Source organism: Mytilus californianus, unplaced genomic scaffold (genome assembly GCF_021869535.1).
Source record: "Mytilus californianus isolate M0D057914Y unplaced genomic scaffold, xbMytCali1.0.p SCAF_14, whole genome shotgun sequence".
Classification (NCBI taxonomy): domain Eukaryota; kingdom Metazoa; phylum Mollusca; class Bivalvia; order Mytilida; family Mytilidae; genus Mytilus; species Mytilus californianus.
In genome coordinates this window covers 8491642-8505703 of record NW_026262626.1, presented here as the reverse complement: position 1 = coordinate 8505703, position 14062 = coordinate 8491642, and the positions used below count along the sequence as shown (strand labels likewise).

At 31.3% G+C, this 14062-nt stretch overlaps 2 protein-coding genes across 2 annotated transcripts in view; one reads left to right on the top strand and one right to left on the bottom strand.

Annotated features, from left to right (window-relative positions):
- Positions 1-14062, top strand: part of LOC127724143 (uncharacterized) — a 311392-nt gene that overhangs the window by 23910 nt on the left and 273420 nt on the right. The window lies entirely within an intron of this gene.
- Positions 741-10580, bottom strand: LOC127724884 (uncharacterized). Its single transcript, XM_052231887.1, has 8 exons — positions 10407-10580; positions 9453-9568; positions 8113-8176; positions 7794-7877; positions 6055-6154; positions 5376-5464; positions 2934-3044; positions 741-1146 (listed from the first exon to the last, which is right to left on the bottom strand). The coding sequence occupies exons 1-8, from the start codon at positions 10578-10580 to the stop codon at positions 970-972; spliced, it is 915 nt and encodes a 304-aa protein (XP_052087847.1). The 3' UTR covers positions 741-969.

Sequence of the window (14062 nt, the reverse complement as noted above, 5' to 3'; positions counted from 1 at the left end):
ATTGCGCATCCCATTTTATTTCAGGTTGATCTAATATTATTCAGTTTAAGTTTTCGCCTTGATCTGTCAAAATGTAATTTATGTAGCATGCCAATGGTGAAGCATTGGCTACTAGGTTGAACATACATTGTATCCTCATTTCCAAGTCAAATAGAAAACGATGTTACAAAGAGAAATAAATTTTGTATTTCACTGTGTCTTGTATTTTACAGTGAAATACAGGATTTATTTCACCACGTGACATTGGTTTATATTTGACTTGGAAATGAGGGTACAATTTATTTTTCACTCAACTGACGTAATACAACAATAGACGTGGTTGTGCCATTGTCAACAAGCTTGCGTCAAAACGAAGAGAGGGTAGTCCTTGCATTTTTCATAAGCGAACGAATGTCGGGTGACATATTGTTCCTCAGTTTCTTTTTTTTTTGTACTAATATTTTTCTTCCACTTGTTTTGTCCGTGCAATTTCTCGGGTACTATAGGACAAATATTCATGAAAATATACCATAACAAAGAACCACCATATGTGGATGTGTATTTAGACTTTGGAATTTTAAAAGGATAATATATTTTGTTACATTAGAAATTCGTATTCTACAAAATTAAAGCCCAGTTTAAGCGAGATTAGTTCGTGTTTTTGAACAGCCATTGATACAAACAGCACGGGAAGCGAAATACACAAATCATAAGTGATCGATCTGACAATAATATTTAATTATGTTAATTTGGTATGAACATACCAGCCAAATCTGCGCATGTACAATGTTGCAACCTTGATTGATGTATCACATAATTTGTAAAATGAAAATTTAATGTAACAATGACTCAAAAGATCAAGACAATACCTGCACCCATAGATGTTACATATGCCTATATTTTTTTTTTAATTTTTACTTTTCAACACTAGTAAACTAATAGTATTATAGTTAATACAAATAACCGTATCAACTTTGATTTTGTAAGCCTTCAAAATTTTTCATAGAATCTCATATTCAAATAATCCCTACTCGTAATTGGTTCGTATTTATTTGAGTTGTCAAGACAATAAATGGTGGCATCTTCATCAGGATTTACAAAGAAAGCTAAGGACTGTCGGTCAACCCTTTTCTTTATCTCTTCAGTCGGAATAAGAACTCTGTGCTTCTGTAAAAAAAGAACAAATGCTCATGTGCTTTGGCAATTGAAGAAACAAATGCTATAATCATGTCTGTTATGTGCGTCAAAAGATATACGTCCATAAGACATTAACCAAAATGCAATTAAAAGACATTTTCTTCTTTGACAATTTTAAACAAATGCCCCTAATGGCGAACGAACTGCTTATTGATCTAAGGCATTTGAGCAGTCAACATCCCCTCTCATTTTTTTCGGGATCATGTTGATCAATGTTTTTATTTGTTTATTTGTTTATGATTACTCTATTTGTATCTTAAATAAAAAAAGGACTGGCTATGATTTGCCATATCCAAATTTACTGTAGATTTTTTTAATCTTATGATCCCTATTATGCCAACCCGAACGAATGTCGGGTAACATTTTGTTCCTCTGTTTCTTTTTTTTTTTGCGACTTAATGAGTTTGAATGTCCATTTGGTATCTTTCGCCTCTCTTGTACTAATATTTTTCTTCCACTTTTTAGTCCGTGTGATTTGTCAGATACTATTGGACAAATATTCACGAAAATATACCATAACAAAGAACCACCATATGTGGATGTGTATTTAGACTTTGGAATTTAAAAAGGGCTGTATTACCATGATTACCATGGAAACAACAATAATGTAAAAAAAAGTGGTTTTTGAAGACTAATTTCTTACTAGTACGACTTAAGTAAAAAACTTGAAATTTTTATGCAATGTAAGTGTCCACTTAATACAGGTTTTGTATAATTTTGAGAGGCTTTGGAACTGCTATGCAGCAGCTTTATTTCGAATATGTTTAACATAGAACCCTATTGGAAAACACATACTAGTAAGTAGCATTCTCAAACTAAAGATCAAATGTATCAAAGTTTTATAGATATGTTTTATATAATCTTTAAATCGGAATAGTTTTCAAAATTTTCAAAAAAGGCAACGGTCGCCATGAAAAGAGCAAAAAATTTGAAAATTTTCAAAATGCTCAAAACTTTGTGAAACTTTACAGAAATGTTAACTGGCATATGCAGTTGAGGTGTTTGACTTTAGAATTTTGAAATAACTGCCGTTTAGTGGTAATTTTCGGAACCGGGTGACACCCTCTATTGCTTGCAATTGCAATTCTAGTTATAATTATTATTTTTAATTTCATGATTCTTATTCTGATTCTGATAATCATTATAAATATCATTATAACTATAATTCCAAAAGTGCCTTTCATAACAAATTATAGTATATTGCTAATGACATCAGAAGGAAAAAACCTGTGAATATATTCAATTTATATATACATGTACATGTATATATAAATATAGTTAACGATGATTCAACATGGCATGATATATTTCAAGCTGATCTGCACTGAATGTTTGTAATCTATAACTAAATTATTGTATGACAAGGTAATTGCTTGGTTGTATGAATTGAATTTGTACCATTTTAAAAGTTGAACTTCAAGCGGACTAAAAAAAACTCAATAATGTGATTGTAATAGTCTTGTGTTATAAATGCAATTTAGGCATTCATAAGAGAAAGAACTACAATAATCTTTGTAACTTCGAAACTAAGAATTTATTACTTTTATGAAAATTGTCGACATAATTCTACCAGTTATTGTTTAAGAATTAGACTCCTTTACCTCAGACTGCATTGTACCTCCTTACATATCTTTTCAAACTTGATAATGTTACAAAACTATACAAATATTATAATAGTCTGGACAAAGATGACTTTTATAATTTAATTTCATTTGTGATCAATGATAATAAAATAGACTTTGTGAGGAACAACTAACATTTGCAATAAGTTTGTCTGCTGTCCATCTTTGCATTAAATCCCCAATGTTTACAACAATAGTTCCTGGAATAGGAGGAGCTTGAATATATTCTCCATCACGTGATTTTACCTAAAATGGTGTTATATATATTAATTAATGAATAAAAGAAGATATGGAGTATACATTTAATAAGGCAGCAAACCAACATGAAACATTACCAAAAAAGAAAAAAAAAACACTTTATATAAATGCGTCCGCTTTTCTTGATTAACCTTCATGAGGAACGCTGAAAGCCAAAAAATTGGAAACCAAGGATGTTTTAGTACCTAACCATTTGAAGAGAGCTACATGTATATGACCGAAAAAGAACTAAAACTCATAGCCAAATCCACATTTAGGTTAACTTTGCATGAAAAAAAGTAGCGACAGATACCAAAGAGACATTCAAACTCATAAGTCGAAAACAAACTGACAACGCCATGACTAAAAAAGAAAACAGACAAACAACAGTACACAAAATACAACATAAAAATAAAGACTGAGCAACAAAAACCCCTTCAAAATCTGGGGGTGATCTCATGTATTCCGGAAGGGTAAGCAGATCCTGCTCCACATGTGGCACCCGTCGTGTTGCTTACGTAAGTATAAACCCATTGATAAGTCTAATTCGGTAGGTCACATTCGGGGAAAAGTGGACGGGATTGTAGTTACGACAATTGGAACATATCCGTCATCATCTGTGAAACAGATATTCCATAACGGTCAACCAACTCGTAATGGCGACCGTAATATTTAGAATGATTTCAACTTCACCATTTGGGACTCTTGGTTTAATAGCTCACGACTTCCTTGTGAGCATCAACCCTTTGTCGAGGAAATCATGATAGAAAATACAAGCCCTGGAATATCGTATCAACTGGGAAATATACTCTGTATACTCCGCATGCAGGCTATGCTGAAATTGTACTGCATAGAAATGGAAAGATCACAATTGGGAAGCTGAAATCATATCTTTTGTCGATAAGTTTTTTTTTTGTTTTCTACCGACCCTCATTGTCAATTTCTAGATGTTAGTCAAAGAAAGAGTTAGAGCCTTAGTTTCTGCATAATATCTAAGTTTATTAACGGACATTTTAAGAAAATTTTGTTATAAGTCATGTCAGTACAAATTTAAAGCACTGACTACTGAACTGATGATACTGTCTGGCATTTATAGTCCTGCATCAGTATTATCGATCCAGTTCTACATACATGTATCATAAATTAAAATACACTTTTTAAATTGTATGCGTCCGAAGCACTTTACTGGATTTATCTTCATCAGGAACGCTCAAAGCATACACCTTGAAAGCCAAGGATGTATAAGTAAAGATACCGGGGTTCAAAAGTCATAAATCGATTTAGAGAAAACAAATCTGGGTTACAAACCAAAATCGAGGGAAACACATCAACTATAAAAGGGAAAAAAGAACAACAGGAACACCGAAGTGAAACAAACACATAACGCCAACACACATAGAAACGATCTATTTGATAACAACTGCCATATTACTGACTTGGTAAAACGGACCTATCATACAAAATACCAAAGACATATATGCTATAATTAAATTAGCAAATATCACAAATATCTGACGTAGTAAGAAGGAAATAAATTCCGAGTGATCATCAAATATTGGCGTTATCTTAGTGAGACACATCATTTGGTTCTGACCGTGTTCCTACTTTTTTGCAAAAAATGTTCCAGATATTTTTCCATGACATGGCAATAATGGTATCACCAGACATTGATTAAGAAACCGTCTAAAGTTACTTTCGGTTTTAAAAACATTATGACAAGATTCTCTATACTTAAATTATTGTCAACTGCAGAATACCGTGGTGAAAGCAGTTAGAAATGCGAAAGGAAAAACAATAAAAAAACAAACCCCTCTTCATTAAAGATTCAATGTATTTCTCAGGATTAATTTTATCAATTTGCAGGAAATTCAAAGGCACTCTAAGGTAAATCGGTAACCTTGTATGGAGAGATTGTAAACAGGATAAAGAAATACGATACAAAAAGGGTGGAAATACGATAGATAAGAAAATAAGAAATAAAAATAAGCTTGAATTTTTAAGAAATCAACTTACATAAATTACCAGAATGCGAGACAACTAAATGACTATGGAATTGTGTCTCTTAATAAATCGTTCAAAACGATCAACGTTTTCTCTTTACGTGTGTTTTGGAAAGTTAAAGCAATTGATGTCATATTAAAACAAAAAATGTCTGTTTTGCTTTTTCTCAACCTGATTTATAAATGCATACGCTAGATTTCCTCATTGAGATGCCTATTTTATTTTGAACTATTTGTTGAACTCAAATCACATCAACATGATTACTTACTGGAAACGTTCTTTCACTTTTGTTGCGTAAAAAATCTATGATCAAATATACAAGTCACTTAAAATGTTTACCTCTAACCCTCCAATATTGTCTTGGAAAAGCAATGTAAGGGTACCATAATCGGAATGTTCACCACATCTAACTTGGCCTTCTATGATTTCTGCAGATAAATATTAACTTACATTATAACTGTGTCAGAAAGTTTCACAATATATACATCCTAAATACAGTTGCACAAAACATCTTAACTGATTCACTTTGTTCATCTTGCTAATCAAAGTTATCGTTGTTTCATCGTGAAAGTTCGAAAGTTGAATATGTACAGTTGTACATCGTAAACATTCTTTTATGTTTTTTATCTCAACATTTTCTATAAAGAGTGTGATATCAATTCGCAATATTTTAATATGATTTTGTTATTATAAAATGATGTATAATTACGATGATTCTTGACCCCAGTCGTTCAGATTAAGATTTTACGTTAATTTTTTTTTGCATGTGTAAATGCTACTGCAGATTTAATGGATAAAAAAATATCCTACGAATAATATATTCTAAAAGGCGTGGTGGTAAACATATATCTGCGACTTTTTTCTTTGGAACCACGATATAATAGAAACTGTCTGATATTACATGTTGGTATTTCACTTTAAATTGCGAGTCCCTTTCCCACTTAATGTTTGAACGATTTCGAAAATATCAGTTGATAAACCTTTTTTGGAACCAATATAACCTAAAATTTACATTTACCTTTTGTAGAGGCCACTGCAGGATAAAATATACTTCTGATATTAGATATGTTTCCTTTGTTCCCTATAAAACTATGATACTTTCTCAGGAAATGTTTGTCCTTAAACATGTAAGAAATATATTGCTACAGTATTATTTTGAACCGATATATCATGTTATGGAGGGGTATTTGCGAAAAATACCAGTCAAGGGTATGCAAAATTTCCCGAGCCGCGAGGGAAATTTGGTCCCAAGACTGGTATTTTTCGCAAATACCCCTCCATAACATGATATATCTGTTTAATTACACCGAACAGATTTTGATTGAAACTCTCTGTACAGGTAAAGGGAAATCGTGTTTACTAGTAAGCTCTAATCCATAAAGTAACATGTTTATGCATAATAATGAGGATAAGTTGAGAATTATACATGTACTTATACGCGTTAGCTCTGTCTTTGTGTAACGTCATATCCAAATAATTTTCGCGGGAAGAGGCTCGAGATGGTAAAAAAGTAATATCCAAAATGATAAATACCACGGCATAGAATGGAATTTGGGGCATATTCACCGGCAGTGGTGAAAACAGCCAAATTCGTTTGAAATGAGGAAAAAAAAGGTTAGAATATGCGTAAAATACACTGGCTACCAACCAATCAAAATCCGGCATTCTTATGTAAGGTGTAATTAAGACTTAAACATCCTGTTTTATCGACCAAATTGTAAACACCAGTAATGGCTTACCAATTGTTATATGCAGTGTAACTACATTCAAAATTCAACATATTGGCCTTTTTTTTTGTGCACGGGATCGACATCGCTGCATAACATTTGCGCTTTTGATAGGATATTTGCGCTTTTTGATAGGACATTTGCGCTTTTTGAAATAGATATTTGCGCTTCAATTATTACGACTTTTGCGCTCTCTAAAAATGGACATTTGTTCTTTATCGTACTGTACATTTGCTCTTTTGCAACAAACAATTTGAGGTTTGGTGTTTGAGAATTTAGACAACAGAATACAGTTGTATAAAATGTGACATGTCATCAGAATATTGTTGGTTGTCCCTTTTTGTCCTGTGTCACTGGATGCTAGATCAGACCTAATAGCCGTTCTAACTCGTTCATCAACCGGTCCTTCTGATGAAACGCATATAGGGGACGTTAGGTGCTATGGAATACATAATTGTGCCCGTTTGTCTTTATTTCATTCCATGCAACCCTCACATTTTGTAGTTTCAAAACTACATGTACATATATATAATATATTCAAAACGCCTACATCCTGTTTTTTAATTTGTTACGTTTCACAAATAAACTGTATTCACTTGCTTCACTAAAAAAGATAAACTGAATTTTAATATAATAATTTGTTAGATCTGAATTTATACCTGCTATTTTTTGCCGCTTTGTTAATATATGCCCATCATTTATAAACCATTATAAAACAGTTATATTAGTAAACAAACTTCGCAGTTTACGGGGTACTCTGTGTAACTTTCAATGACAGCGAGAGGTAAATTGACTTTGTCTGTTTCTTCTCCTTACCGCAAGTTTCAACTGCTATTATATTTCTACATCAAATTAAGATTGTATTCGTGCCCTAGAATTTATATTCGACGATGGTAACAAATAGATGCAAAATGTAGTCAGGACATGCATACATTGTGCATGTAAAAATGTGTGAACATTTAGTTTTTATCATCTGTTGATCAGGAATAAAGACGCATTAACTGTTGGTCATGTTTACAAGTATACACACCTCTAACTTCAAACCAACAGATATAACGTCAAATACACGTAAAGCCAACTTTACACAACTCAAGAACAGGTCAGAATGTACTTTCTGAAAGTCAGGAATATTTGGCGGCCATATTTAAAAAAAAATAATATCTTAGAAATAAACATTAGTGCTATGATTAAATTTAGCTAAACATTTAGTAACAATGAATCCTTCATTAGCAATGATCACTGCTTGATGGAGCATACAATTCCTACAGGACATTTAACAATAAACAGACATTCAATCCATTTGGACAAAGAAACATATTATAAACATTTATGTTGGAGAATGTCCTTACCACACAGTCAGGAATCAAACCATATGCCTCTTTGTAATCACCAGCTGGTCTGTTCGGGTTCAATCTGGATCAAATAATACCATAATTAGCACATTATTGAATAAAAAAGTAACCTTAGGTCATATATAATATATTGTGCTGATCATATAGGTTAATAAAATTGATTCCGATTTCTCGACTAAAAAAAAAATCTTTTTATACTTTTAAATGTAGATCATATGATGTAGGTGGTTGTTTTATAATAGACATGTTTACGTGCGTGTTGGTGTCAGAAAGTGTTTGTGTGAATGTGCATAGCAGTTAATAAGAACAAACAATATTTCTAGATATGAGCTTTCAATATATCTGTTATAATTTGCAAAACAGAAAATCAATTCCAAATAACATTCAAAATCATAAGTCGAAGAAGCACAGACAAATCTTGATCAATGGGAATCAAGATGAAAACCAACCAACTTTCTACGTAATACTATACAACAACCATACGATTGCGTAACACGATTCCACCTAATACCAAGGCTCTAAGGCGATTCAGAAAGCAGACCCTACCCGCTAGAGACAACCGTTATGTTGTTCATGCCAAGTTACATTCGGGAATAAACTGCAGACTTTGATAAAGTGTGTAGAACTTTGTATAGTTGATTTGACCAGTCTTTAACTGAAATGTTTATGGAAACATAAAATTTGTGTTTTATTTGCAGCTTTGGCGAGGTTCTAAAAAATTACGATTTTGTTGATATTCGCGAATCATATTAATTGTGTTGATTTATTGAAATTTCTCTAAATGACATGCTTGCAGGATCTCTATTTGTTGATCTTCTTGACTGTGTATATTCTCATTTTTTTTAAATATGCCTCGTTTTGAACTTTTGTGTCATTTATACAAAGGGTTTATAATTATCTAGACTTCTTAGAAATGAGAATTACCCTCTGACAACTGTTTTCTGGCGATTTACTTTCTTACTAAGAAAAGAATTTATGAAATGGAATTTTAGCGAGTGTTTTGTATGTTTTTTTTTTTCTCGAGTGTAAGTTCACTGCAATGCATCCTATCGCTGACTTACACAACTGGTATTACTAGCGAAACATAAACTGAGCCTATGATTTAATCCCTGGGATTTTGATTGGGTTTGTCTTACTCAATCCTAAATTTTGTTATTGATATTTCTGTGATTGTTGTTTGTCGTTTCGTCGTATTTCATTTTGGACATTGTGACGGTGTTGTCTGTTTTGATCCGACCTATGGTGTTTGCCTTTTGCTATCGTCTAAATCTTTTTTCAAGCAATATCATTTACTTAATGAGCAATACACACCACTGAACTGTTCATTCCTTGCATACCTTTCTTTTTCCAATCCTATCCAGCCAAAGTAACTATCATCTGGTTTGATACATTTCATTTTGTCATCAACAGATTGGTTAAAGAATTGTTTGGAGCTCTCTAGTGCTAACCTTAACTGAAAACATAATCAAACCTGAATCATATACTATGGTTACATAATCCAGAAATTGAAATCATTATTAATGTTACGGCCATATTTAAATGCATGTATGAATAGAAATACATTCTTTTCCTTTTTGTTACAAATTGAAATTATAATGAAAAAAAAAACAAACAAAAAACAGGAACAATTCTGTTTTTATGTAAAGCGTAAGGAAATTATATAGTTGGAAATAAATTTCAATCATATGATACCAGAAAATGACATGGATGCTTATATAATATGTAATAGTTTGTCAATCTATTAATTACGAATGATAGCCTACAGTTTTTTCTTCCAGTACAAATAAGAGATGCAAATTGAGGAGTATAATGTCAGTTGTGGTCAATTCCATCAGACAATCAAACAAAATAAATGTCAATTAGAATTATTTACTGCAGCAAGTATCGTTTGTATTTTCGAACCGATTCATACATTTGATATAAACAAAATTACATGAAGGAGTTTGTGGTGTATTAAGTCGACAGTAGTTTACATGGGTTGAAATCTGGTAAATTGATCAAGGCGACAACTGTAGTTTACATAAGTGTAAATCTCACAAATTAATTAAGAAGAAGTAGCAAATAGAAGCTGATGGAATCTCATAAACTCTAAAAGGAGAAAGACCAGAATTTGTCAGTCATTTTTTGAGGTACAATGATTTCACTCCAAGCCAGCAATTGCTGTATTATATGGTTGAAAAATAAGCCATACTTTTCTTGCTATTTATTTTACGTAATCGTTTCAAATAGAATAGAGAATGGAAACGGGGAAAAACATCCGAAGTCTTTTGATTGTAAGTAATGATCTGTACCTGTTCATCGGGAATTCCATGATTCCTTAGGTAACAGAACCCTATTTCCTCCAGAGCCTGGCACATTTCATTTCCCAATTGCCTTAGATGTTCGTCAGATACAGATTCATCATTTTCCACATCTATACCATATGTCTTGAAATCGATTACGGGTATTTTATCTGTCTCTGACATTTACTTTCTTCTGTCAAAAATAAATAAATGCATTTGTGTTTTGCGATCAATATAGTTTTTAGTCCGGATTGTAAACTTTCTAGCATAATTAATCGTTATCTAATTTGGATAAAATTTATGCAGTAGCTTTCTACAGACAACAGGTCAAGTTTGAAAATGAGCCTTGTACAAAAATTTAGTAGACGGGTAACATTGAAAATCTGTTGTGTTATTCATATTGCAATAATTTTTAAATTTACAGAACTATATTTTAAAAGTTTCGATCACAAAGTTTCGACATACATTTATACATTGTACATGTAAACGTCAGCTTGTTAGATTTCCCAAGTAAACTAAGAAAACCATGAAGATTTTGATAAATAAAGGCTAGGTTTTGAAAAGGTCCAAGAAAGTTGTAAAATTTCCCCAAAATTGTAAGAGACGTTATTATAATACCACATCTTTTTATTTTTATATTGTATGCTTTTTTGAGCAAGGAGAAAACCAACTTGAAAAAGACCTCGTTATGAAGGCATTTGCGATCGCCCTAAAAACAACTCCATATAAAATGTTTCCACCAAAAGAATGGTTATCATCAAATTAGATCAGAAGCTTATTTGGAAACTTTACTTTAAAGAAAACAAATGAATTGGTTGACAATTCTTATAAAGTGGAAACAATTGATGAAGCAGATGTAGGACATGATTCAGACTTCATTGAAGTACTACTGTCAAATATTGAATATATTGAACTCAAGATCAGTTGAGGACAATAATAACGAGAAATTTTTGCTTCTTCTTCTGTTTTTTATATGTGTTTATATATCAGAAATATTTGTGAATTTATCAACCAGAATCAAGCTATCGAACAATAAGCCAGCGAACAATAAGATACATCAAGCTAGCGAACAATAAGCCAGCGAACAATAAGAAAACGCGCCAACCTGATCATGCCTAAAAACCGAAGACTTGCAATAACATAAAATAAATGATTTTGAAGATTAGCGTCTGTCCAAGTTTAATAACAATCCATGAAGGTTTACCATATTATCATGTCAAAAAATTCAATCCCAGTTTGTCTGTAAATGTAAACTGTAAAAAACTAAGTCCATCTTTCAGAAAAATACTGAATTGAAAAAAATATATTTTCAAAAGTTTGCTTCAGACATTATCTCTTAATTTTTAGAAGGCTTCTGCCAAAGTTTTATAAAATTGTATGAAGGTTTGCCAAAGTAATTGATGTGTAACAAATTTTAACCCCAGACTGTAACTACTTGTTAACTGTAAAAAGATCGATATCCATTTATCAGTAAAATACGTAAAATGAAAATACATATTTAATTAATGAAGATTTTTTACATTTTTTTGCATTTTTGCCAAGTATCTTAAAAACTACAATCTATAGATAGAAATTTTAAAAAGCAAGAAAAAAATAGATTTACAATTATTTCGTAAAAAGAGACAGTTAAATACATGAGATGAGTTTGATTTTGACGAGTTAACTCTAATAAAGATATGACAGCACAAATTATTTAAGAAGCCTGTTTTTATAATTAGATTTCTTTGTAGCATCCCCTTGGTTATATAAAAACCAATGTTATGGTGACTGTAATTTGTTTGCTATCTACACCTTGTTAGATTATTGCTCTTTTTTTTTTTTTTTTTTTTAAACTACTTTAAAACAACATAAATATACAGATTGATTTTTTAATTTTTTCAGAAATTGCAAATTTTGACATTTTTCAACAGAATTATAGGAAAAAAATCACAATCAGTTTTTTGGTCTAAACATTCACTTATTATACCTTGGTATGCTTTGTTTTATATTTTACTTTATGAAAAAAATAGAAATATCGAAACACTTATAATGTATCAAGAGCAGAATGCTTAATTTGAAGAAAAAATAGATACTTTTGAAAGATTTAAAAAAATGCATTTTTTACTGAATTATCTCCTTTTGTACAATAGAAAATCAATATTTATGGCTTCATTTATTGTAATTGTATTATCTTCATTGATAGTTCAACTTACATTGTTAAGTATAATAATGGTTTTTACGGAAGCGTATTAGGGCCATCCTTTTTATTTATTTTTTTTTTTTCAAATTGTCGACATTAATCTTGGAATTATCAACTTTAATCTTTTATCTTGGGATTATCAACTTTAATCTTGGAATTATCATCTTTTATCTTGGAATTATCAGCATTAATCTTGGAATTATCAACTTTAATCTTGGAATTTCAAACTTAAATCTTGGAATTATAAACTATAATCTTGGAATTTCCAACTTAAATCTTGGAATTATCAACATTAAACTTGGAAATTTCAACTTTAATCTTGGAATTATCAACTTTAATCTTAAAAATGACTGATATATTACTTCTAGTCCTTAGTTTATTGTGTTTCTCCGTATACTTAATCTAATTATAATTATTTTCTCGGCTACATTTTTTGTAAAATGTTACAGAAAAATAGACGTGCATCTAAAGTCTTGTATAGTTTCGCGTAGACTTATATCCATGAAAAGGGGGAAAGGGGGGGGGGGGGGGGGGGGGGTGCTGTAACTTCCCAATAGTGGGTATACGTGGATATGCCAAAAATATTGGCCATAATTTAGCGAGATTTTATATTTATGACGCTACTTTTTAATGACATTCTATATTGATATGCATAGTTCTTACCAGACTCAAGCTAGCGACAAATTCCAGCGACCAATCAAGCTAGCGACCATATCTATTGACCACTAAAGTTAACAATGAGAATCAACACGTTAGAGAACCATTCAGAGATATGTCTGAAAATCACAAAATGACATTATGCTACAACGTTCTTCTGATAAAAAATACGTAATATATCGCTTTTAAATGTTTAATGGACCACATATGTCTACATTTGCAATACATAGGGGACGGAAGAATAAATACATATACTTTTTAGAAAGGATAAAGTAATTAATTTTGTATGAATTTTACTTTGGAATTCAATCTTTCTAACAATTCACGTAAGTAGCGTGGTTGCTCAAGGCTTATGCTTTAAATCAGTAGTTCAGTATTTGAAGATTTTATATTACAAGGCATTATACACTTATATGAAATCGAGATCTTCGTTCCTTGCCGAAAAGGAAAAAAAAAAAAAAAACAAGCAAAAAAAAAAAAAGTTAAAAAAAAAAAAAGTATCTATATTGTTTGTTTGCGATACTTTAAGCTAAGATTTTTAACGTGTAACACTAACTACATATAGTATAGATGAATTAATAAAAGGCCATCTTAGTACATAACGGCTAAATCAAGCCTCAAGATTCAGAGGTGTAATGCGAATTGTAGAACATATAAAAATAATCTTAGTACATTAGTATAGATGTCAATTTACGGTGAGATAAATAAAAAGTTAAACTGAACAAGAAAGACGCTATATGCGGTAGATAAAATCATATAACAGCTTTCTATACTCTCGGCATCCTCAAATATCGTGTATTTCCTTAAAACCCTTTAGGTAAAGAATTAC

What these genes read in the sequence shown, in the direction of transcription:
- LOC127724884 (XM_052231887.1), bottom strand. Translation starts at nt 10,580, where the DNA reads ATGTCAGAGACAGATAAAATACCCGTAATCGATTTCAAGACATATGGT. An exon ending in GTTTGATTCCTGACTGTGTG is followed by an intron (nt 7,878 to 8,112) that starts GTAAGGACATTC and finishes CCTGACTTTCAG; the next exon opens with AAAGTACATTCTGACCTGTT. An exon ending in CAGACAAACTTATTGCAAAT is followed by an intron (nt 1,147 to 2,933) that starts GTTAGTTGTTCC and finishes CTTTTTTTACAG; the next exon opens with AAGCACAGAGTTCTTATTCC.